This window comes from Contarinia nasturtii, unplaced genomic scaffold, assembly GCF_009176525.2.
Source record: "Contarinia nasturtii isolate CC-2019 unplaced genomic scaffold, AAFC_CNas_1.1 Cnas_scaffold_928, whole genome shotgun sequence".
NCBI classification, from domain to species: domain Eukaryota; kingdom Metazoa; phylum Arthropoda; class Insecta; order Diptera; family Cecidomyiidae; genus Contarinia; species Contarinia nasturtii.
Genome location: NW_022198275.1, coordinates 80,218 through 90,422, shown reverse-complemented (window position 1 = coordinate 90,422; position 10,205 = coordinate 80,218). Strand labels below are relative to the sequence as shown.

The 10,205-nt window shown below is 33.1% G+C and overlaps 1 protein-coding gene across 1 annotated transcript; it reads right to left on the bottom strand.

Annotated features, from left to right (window-relative positions):
• Positions 1–5,140: 5,140 nt before the first annotated feature.
• LOC116343091 lies at positions 5,141–9,870 on the bottom strand. The gene is made up of 10 exons (XM_031770987.1): positions 9,676–9,870; positions 8,345–8,633; positions 8,049–8,220; positions 7,910–7,974; positions 7,298–7,814; positions 6,423–6,651; positions 5,976–6,255; positions 5,730–5,901; positions 5,581–5,660; positions 5,141–5,510 (listed from the first exon to the last, which is right to left on the bottom strand). Exons 1-10 carry the CDS (start codon positions 9,855–9,857, stop codon positions 5,334–5,336), a joined length of 2,163 nt encoding a protein of 720 aa, XP_031626847.1. The 5' UTR covers positions 9,858–9,870; the 3' UTR covers positions 5,141–5,333.
• Positions 9,871–10,205: the final 335 nt, after the last annotated feature.

Sequence of the window (10,205 nt, the reverse complement as noted above, 5' to 3'; positions counted from 1 at the left end):
TTCTAGCCCCATGGGACACACAGAGAACAAAAAACAAACACAAATGGGTGCGTAAATTTTGACAAAATTAATAGGGATACCATTGGGAATTTACCGCGTCATTCATGATGTATGGAGGAATAAAGCACTCAATTTGCATCATTCACGTGTACTTATTCGAATGCTTTTTCGAAATAGAAATTTTTCAATGGATTTTTCATAATAAAATCGGCTTATGTCAACAAATCAACGCTCTAAATCTTCACAAATACAAGAAGAGCAAGCAATTGCAGTGGGGAAAATTCTATCTCTCTGTCGGAGAATGAAAAACTATTTCTCGACTGTTCATTGATTCAGCAATTTTTTTTATTCATTTGATTATCTATGCAGAAAACCAAACAAACAGCGTCATTTATTTGGATTGCATTCGTAAAATTTAATCAACTGTGCAAATTCAACTCGCCGGAAGATGATAAACTTACCCATTCGCATTTTTCTAGCTTTCTATACAGTATTCATAATTTCCATCTTCAGCCATTTCTCGTTGTTCGTTCTCGATTTCTCTCTCTCTCTCTTTTTTCATTTCTAATCAAATGAAACCATTTCGAGTTTGGTTCAAATGATTAAATAACGCTGGCTGTGTGTAAAGGTGTGTTTTGCTGCTACATGCAGATATTCGAGAGCGGAAAATTGCGAAAAATTGAAATAAAACTAGTGTCTGTGTTGAGCATTCTAATGTTGATAAATGTGTTGCATTTTTTCGATATTTTACATATGTGGGTGATGTATTACAAGTCCATCTGCTTGTTTTTGCTGGAATTGTTGTTTTTTCGCGTTGTGAAAATATCGTATCGAATGTTTCGATAGATGAATAGCTGGGTGAACGATATACCTTGTTTAACAAATCTCTGAAACCAGAGATCTGTGACTTTTTTCGACTGGATGATGACATAGAAAAGGAAGCGAAAAAAAAACTATCAAGCAAAATGGCTTAAAGTTTTTTTCGTTACTTACATTCACTTTTCAACCGCAAACCATATTAAACAGCTGGCAAAATTGCAGTTCATGTAACTGAAGCATAAAATATCATCTATCATGAAGCTAACCCGAGAATTTCTACAGATTCATTCGAAATACAGATGTGCATTATACGGACATTCTCTCATATTCTCCGTATTCAAATACAGCAAAGGTTATAATCGGATTTCAAGCTCACATTCACACTTTGATTTGTTCACAAATTGTTTGTCAGAAGACAGTTTTCAATTTCAAATTAAAAACAATGAAGATAATTACAGTTTCGATTGCACACGAAGTGATACATTGTTTTCAATATGAATCAGTAAGCAAGTGAAAAATTGAATCGCATTCATCAGTGATTTCCTTTCGAGTTATTGTGAAGAAAAAAACTTCAATTTGATTTATATGGAAAGCTTACTCAGAAAAAAAACTTTTATTAAAGTGGGTTTATTTCAGACATTATCAAAACTTTCACTAGAAATTGAAGAAATCCGCACATCAATCAGGTAGAGAGAAGAGAGCCCACTGAAAACACACCAAACGATACACTTATACGACTTTTTCAACTGAGGATTTGTGATTACGATTTTTTTTGGTGAATTTATTGCACCTCTTGAATCATTCACACAAGTGTAGTGTTCGCTCACTATTCAAGGGGAAAAGTCAATGAAAGTAAAACTTTTGCCAATCGATCTCGTGCCCATTGAACATAAAAAACTCGAATCGGTTTTGGTACTAGGGAGAAATTTATACAAACGAAAAAGTCAAAGATTTTCTCGTCGAGATTTTCGCACCTGAAGTTTGATCTACAGTGGAAGTTAATCCTTATTCTACGCGTTCAATCCAACATTCAATTTGTGAACAAAAACAATACCACGCACACATTCAACATGTCTATTTAAACTTGGAGTTCACAAATGTGAAAATGATTTATGCAAATATATTCAACTGGTGGCATCTGCTTCCGAAATGTGCGCTTGACGAAAACAATATGCCATGATTCGAATTCCCCCAGCGATTGTATCACGGTAACGTTTACAACAATTCGCTGGAAAAGTGGGAAAATTCATTGAAATGGAATGGGAAGATGAAAATTCGAAGGAATTGCCGATGAGTCGATTTTTCAACATCAAGTTAATGCGGTTTAAAATAACCGGTTACAATGAAATAAACCGAGATAATTCTACTCTTTTAATAGAAGTGTTTCAATAAAGCTCAAACATATGAACACAGTCAAAAATAAACTGAAAAAATGAAATAAACTACAAAGATAAGTATACGAAAAATTATAGCGAAAAAATATTTCATTGAAAAATGTGACCACTACACTGAGTTATCAAAGACAATGAAATTTCATGAACAAAAAATAAGTGTATTCGTATGAATCATGTGATATTAGTGAAGTCGTCAATTCTTATCAAATACTTCAAAATTAATGTAATTTCATCACATTTTGTAAATTTGTCATATTTAGTGTCATGTAGTCAGTATAATTTATCAAAATACCTTATCAAATAACATATTCATCGTCCATCAAACGGTACACTATCTGCTTTGAAATGCTTTACAGACAGTTCTTGTTACTACGTGAATACCTTTTTTTAATGATATAACTGAACTCGCCCAAATACACTAAATATAATCAATTCTATTCACAGTACAGCACAGTAGCTGTATATTGAAATTTAATTAAACCAATTTTATAGATTATTTATTCTGAATTTAATGAAATGACATCGACTCAATTAAATATTATTTTGTTGATTTTTTTTTATTCTTATTTAAATACATATACGCAATTTAAATAAATAAAATTGCGCAAACAAAAAGTAATACAGGACTCATATGAATTAGAACAGCTGAGTTTGTACTTGTACTTGGACTTGGAGAATGTGTACTTGTTTCTGTATTTCCATCTGGACATGCAACTATAATTTTGGATTCGGCTTTCGATTCACCCAATTCATTTCCGGCTACAATTTTGATTTCATATTTAACCGGTGTTAAAAATTTGATAACCTCTTTGTCTTGCTTCCAATCAGTAATCTTTTTGTTATACCAATAGTCACTTCCTTCTGTTCTTCGGTATATGCGATAAAAAAATCCACGTCCATTATGCTCTTTTCGTGGCATTGGTGTCCACGAAATGACTAAAGTGCCTTTGGCTGCACCCGTCACACTGAAATTTGTTGGATTTGTGTATGGAACATCTGGTTGAGATGAACACATTTTGGTTGGTTCACTTGGCTTACTTGATACATCATCTTTATCAACTGCAATCACACGGAACGTGAATGAGGCACCTGCTAGTGGCAAAGGAATCTCATAGTAAGTTTTGGCAATATTATCAGCAGCCACAGTCCAAACATTTTCTTCGACTAAGGCATGCACTTCAACGGTATAATGTTTAATATTTTCAATAGGTTCCCATAGAATAACTGCTGAATTTTTTAAACAATGGGTAGCGAATACTACCGGGGCGGGTGGTATTGGCACTACTGTTGTTGGTGTTCCAGTTGGCGGTTTTGTCGGCCTTGGCACTTTTTCTACTATTTCACTTTCTTCGTTGACATTTTCACCACCAAGTATTAGAGTTGCAGAATTAATTTCTTCAACTTTAATGTCGGCCACAACACACAAAGCACAAAGTGCCAAACTGACTATGCTTATCGCTTTCATTTTGCTGCTGAACTGAAGATCGCAGCGACGGTGTAACACCATTTATTTGGTTGTTTTCTACATTTAATCAATACGAATCTTATCGTAAGCACAATCCAAAATCATATCAACAACCTATCAGAATTCTATCATCAATCATTTTGAACTTATGACTATATTCCTAAAAATGTACATTCAACATGATTTATTTGTGTAAAATTTTATCATCCTGTATTTATCTCTATGACGAAGGAATGTCATATCATTTCCTTAAAAAAATGCAAAAGAATTTCCGTAAAACAAAAAAAAACTTATTATCTTAAATGTTTGATGGTTTTTACAATAGTACTTTCTATGTACTTAGGGCACGATCATTCGATTTAGCAATGGGTTTACTATGCTGTTAGCTATAGATCTAACCGAAATCCAAAAACGTATTCTTTTTGAATTCTGTACACTTTTCTTTATATCTCTAATCACTGTCAACCATATTAGAAATGATCATTCATCGAGGAAATGAAAAAATGACGCATATGAGTGATTCATTTTTTAAAAATACTTATAAAAGTTTTCCAAGGCCAACATTAAGGTTTTTTAATGGCCAGAAAACATAAAAATATCGATACAAATATTTCTTATTTGTATGGAATGTCAAATATACCTTATCATTTTTGTGATTGATAGTGTGTATATATGACACTAGGGGGGAGACACCAAGAATAAATTCCGAATCCACTATATAAATTACTAATCCAGCTATTCCACTAATCCAAAAACACAAATGTGAAATCGAAACTATTTTTCCTATTCCATGCAATGTTTACGTCAAAAATGTTAATTCATCTATTCCGCACTATTCCACTAATCCATCAATAAACGTCAAAAGAAATGTCAAATGGATTTGAAGTGAAACAATTTTTGCTATTCCATGCACTGTTTCGCTATTCCATCCACATGAGTTGCTGTTTCATTGCAATTTCTCGAATCTTTACACTAAAAGTCTAATCCTATTCCACGTGTCTGCCCCCTAGATATGACACTGTATAATAAATTAATCACGATCTTGATAGGGAATTCTTGCTACTACTTGCCAAAAGTGGTTCTTTCTCCTTCACTCGAACGAAAATTAGCCACTATCAGAGTTACTATGGTACCGATTTATATAACGTTTTTACAAGTATTTCGATTTCCTTATGACGTCAAAATTCATGATCTTTGTCGCTCTAATTTTTTTTGAGACATATTACACTAGAAAAAATGCTTTTTCATCCATTTAAATTTTTCACAAGTTCCGAATGAATTTATGATTTGCATATCAGCCATCCTGTGAATTTCGATTATAGAAGATTCAGTTCTACATACTTATAACTCTTCAAAAAAAAATCAAGATTGAATTTTATCATAACAAATAGGACCAATACTTTACGCTAAATTATAAAACAAACCTCAGCTCACAATTTCAATCAATAATTAGACAGAAAAATAAATCATAGATATAGATTTGTCCACTACATTTATTAAATATTCGTTTTTTGTCAATTTTTCTTTTTTTTCACTCGATCAAAATGACGGTAAAATATGACAATATGCGAGATTTAATACTTCGATTGATTAAAAAAATCTAATTTTGAATTGAGTTGAGGACCCTGTTGTTTTACAATATGGTATTCAACACTTCAGTTGTAGATTTCGATATTTTCAATATATACAAATACAGGACCTATATGAATGGCAGGTTTGTCCGTTTGTGGTTTTTCTGTACTCATTTCTGGCTTATGTATTTTCATTTGTGTTTCAATCCAATCAATAAATGAATAAACACGCGTAAAAATGTCCGGATTTTTTGTACCACACTATAAATTAAAATTACATTTTATTAATATTTGTCTTCCAATCGAGTTTCATTTTATTTTGAAAACTCACAGATATTTCTGACGAAACTATTCCAACCAATGATTGTCCATTTGGACTATTTTTATCATTTTCATCGACTAACGGTCCACCTTTTATGTGAAGTTTTATTTGAATAAGATTTATCTTGTTGGTAATTCGATTAACTAAAAACTAATTACCTTTATCTCCAGTGCAAACGCCCGTTTCAACTGACCTTGAGGTACAAATATTTGACTCGATTAGCTGGCTAGATGGGACGTTTTTAGCACACATTTTAAGATCCAAAACCTCAACATCAATATATTGCAATAATTCAGCGAATTCTAGTTGGTTACTTTCAGTAAGAGGTTTCTAAATGTTGTGTGTGTATAATTGTATATTTTAATGTGTTTGAAAAAGAAGTCGCCCCTGTAAAAGTTACTCACTTTTGTACCCCACCCACTAACTACTAGGACCCTCTCATGTATCACTCTATCAACAGCGGGCAGTGCAATTGATTGAATTGAACTTGTAAAAGAGATTTCTTTCGCAGTAAGCAATAACGAGATGTCATTATGTATCTTTTTTTTATCGTATTCGGGATGGTTAATGATTTTTTCCAAACTGAACGGGACTCCATCCATATACAGTTTTACAGCGCCAACTACAACTTCTATATCATTTGGATTTGAGTCATGGGTACAGCTTGCGGCTGTCACAATAAACCTGGTGGAATGAAATGTCCGTAAATTAGGTTGCATATAAGTATCGAATGTTGAATGACAAATTGACGAATATGACAATGTGTGAGTATTCGTGATGGTATTTTTTTCACATTATTAGTTTCCGGTGCACAAAATTGTTCAATATTTTCTTATGATTTCGCTACACACCAACTGCTGATGATAGAACCACCGCAAAAATGTTTTCCTTCTTTACGAAGTGATGCTTGATACGGAAACTGATATTTTGCAGCCTCTTTACCGCCAAGTATGCGATTTGTGGGATTGATTTTTGGAAATTTAATATCGGCCAGAACACATACAGCACAAAGTGCCAAAATGAATAAGTTTATCGTTTTCATTTTATATATGAACTGAAGGCATAAGCCAAATTGTAATTCTTTTTATTTTGTGGTTTTCTACGTTTAATCAATATAAATCTTATCATTTGGATTAGGTACCAAGACCATATCAATAACTAACAAAACTCCAAACAATTGAATCACACAACCAACATTTCCTTTGATTATTGTTACGTTGATTGATGTTACATAATTTTTTTTATCAAATCAAATTTTGGGACGCGTAAATACATTGACGTCTTAGTCAAGAGCTTTTCAATAAATATCCAAACACAAAAAAAATTGTCATCAAAATGTTAAGACCTTATAAGGTACTATAGCACAAAATGATAAAATTCAATAATCATGAAAAAATATGGAATTATAGCAAATTAATTTATTTCAAATCTGCTACTGCATCTAGGGCACCCTTCATATTCATATTAAAAGAAAAATTAAATTTAATTTACATATTTCGAAATTTGAATTCAATTAAATAACATGTGCTTCAATAGTATGATATTTAAATAAAAAAACAAGTAATTTGCTTCACTAACGTTTCGGCGTACTAGATCCACTTAATTTTCATAAGTACACTACGCTCAAAGAACGACACATTTGGCTACAAAATATTTATACGGTCACATTAACAAAACAAAAATAGCATTGAATACAAACTACTAGAGGTACATTGAGTAAATCAGTTTTTACTTTTTCCACGTCGTTCTTTTAAATGGAGTAGAAAATTCAAAAATTTACTGGAGGTTTTTTGTTTATGGATTTTAAGTTTTTTTATAAAAATATATACAGGACCTATTTGAATGACAGGCTTAAACTGAGGCTTTTCAGTTTGCGTTGGAGGTGCTGTGGTTTGAGGGGTAGGGGTTGTTGTTTGAGAGCTAGGTGTTGTTATTGGAGAGCTAGGTGTTGTTATTTGAGAGGTAGGGGATGTTATTTGAATGCTAGGAGTTGTTGTTTGAGGGGTAGAGGTTGTGGTTTCAATGGTAAGGGTTGTTGTTTGAGGGGTAGATGTTGTTATTTGAGGGGTAGGTGTTGTTGCTTGAGTGGAAGGTTCTGTGGGTTTTTCAGTGGGCATTTCTGTAGGTGCTTCTGTTGGTGGTTGTACAGTTGTCAGCTCCGGTTTTTGTTCCGCCATTTCCTGTTTAATCCATGCAATAAATGCATAGACGCGTGTGAAAATTTCCGGATCTTTTGTACCACACTGTAAAAACATAAAATATGAAGCAATTCTACAAAGCAATTCTACAAAGACGCTTGGTCCGTAGGAAGACTGTTTTTAAATGTTTAAATACTCACCGGTGCACTCGACAAAATTATTCCAACCAATGTCTTGGGATCATTTACATCGACTAACGGACCACCTTATTATAATATGTTTTAAAAATAAATATCAATGCTTTGTAGTTTGTTTAACATCGAAGTGTTTGTAATTTACCTTTATCTCCAGTGCACACACCCTCGTTCATTGAACTTTGTGTGCAAATATGCGAAACTTTAACCTTTCCTTTGAATTTATCGATACATTTATAAATATCTAACACCTTAAGTTTGGTAAATTGCAAAATATTGGATGGTTTGCTTTCCGTATCTAGTATAGTATCAGGCATCTAAATATACAATTTGAATGTTCATTATCATTATATTTGATTTTTGAAAGAGATTTGCTTCTTGGAATAAATTCAAAATAACTAACTAAAAATAAAATACTAGTTTTTAGATAAAAATACTCACTTTAGTGAAACCCCAGCCAGAAACTACAACCGATGCTCCGTCTATCATCAAATTAGAAGTGGGCAGCGCGATTGGTTGAATTAAAACTGTGAAATGAATCTCTTGCGCAGTACGCAATAATGAGATGTCATTCTGAAATATTGTAGGACTGTAATTTGGAAAGTTGGTGATTTTTTCTATGCTGAGCCAGGTCCCACCGCTTTTCAATTCTCTAGCTCCGACCACAACCTTTATATTGTCAGGATATGATTTGTCGCCCTGAGTGCAATGTGCAGCTGTCAAAATAAACCTGTGAAGTAAAAGGTGGAAAAGTATGAATAATGAACGTAATGTACATTGGATTTCATATGAAAATATCACCAGTGAATGAATGTAATGCATTACATATTGGGTGTGCATAATTTCCGCCGTTTTTTTTGTAAAAAAAATAACATTTATTTCAATAATAAAATGAATGTATTCCCCATAATTTCTTGCCATATTTCTGGTAATTTGTTGATTCCTCATCGAAAGAAGTCCTCACCTTTGAAGCAGACCATTTACCGATCCTCTTTCATATTTCTTTAGCATTTCAAAAGCGTGCATCGGCCGGCGCCTACCATCAAAACAAGTGAGAGCAAGGTCTGGAGAGTACTTCGGCTTATCAAGCTGATCTCAACCGATGTCTTCTATCTATTTCTTAAGGATATTTACAATATGTGGCCTTGCATTGTTCTGGTGAAACATAACTTTCTTGAAAATGGAGTCCATTTTCCTAGCTTTTAAATCTTCCCCATTAGATGCTCGGTCGACATTGAATTCTACTGCAAGTTCCTTTTGCGTTTGAGCTGAGTTTTCATCCAATATTGCTTGCAATTTCGCATCTTCCATTCATTTTTTGGCTAACCTGGTCGATCTTTTAAGACAAAAACATTATTTTTGAATCGTTAAATGCATTCTCTGCAGATTTATCCCGATGAAGTTTGTTCGCCATATGTATCACAGAAATGTACTTCAGCGGCAATTTGAAAAAATACCTTATCACGATCCATTTGGAATCGATTAAAAGATAATGTAATTGTATGAAAAATAAATCTTTCTGCTAAGAATTAGGTATACAAATGTTAAATGTTCACATGTCTAGCTTACACACAATTTAAAATGGTGACACCTAAATACCTGAATTTCGACGGCGGAAATTATTCCACACTATAAAGTTTATCTCAATATTAGAAGATTTGTATTATGAATACATCACAACACTTTGCTGTTTTAGAAAAATGAACCAAATGACTGAACTCATGACAAACAAATTCACTGAATTTTAGCATATTTTTATATTTCTTACATACCAATTGTTGATAATTGAACCACCACAATAATGATTATTTTTATAACGAATCGACACTTGATAGGGAAATTGCCCTCTTTTAGCATCTCCACCGCCAAGTATACGAGTTGTAGCATTGAATTTTGAAGCTTTAACAACACACAACGCACAAAGTGCCAAACTGAATAAGTTTATCGCTTTCATTTTAACCGGTGAACTAATGATCGGAACGACACTGTAATACCATTTATTTGGTGATTTTATGTTTTTAATCAATATAAATCTTATCATAAACCTCGGATTATCGGGCAACCGGTATCAACGACCAATCAAATCATAAAATAATTTTTTGAACTTGAAACAATATTAACATTTAATATCAAGTGATTTGGCGTTGATGAAGTAAATATTTTTTCTTGCACACTCTCCCTGGACTTAAAATACATTATGTATTATCAGGGATTGTTCCTCTGAGGAGGAGGAATGGTGAGGAGGAAAATGAGGAGGAGGAGGAGAGCGAGGAGGATCCTCCTCCTCAACTGAGGAGGAAAA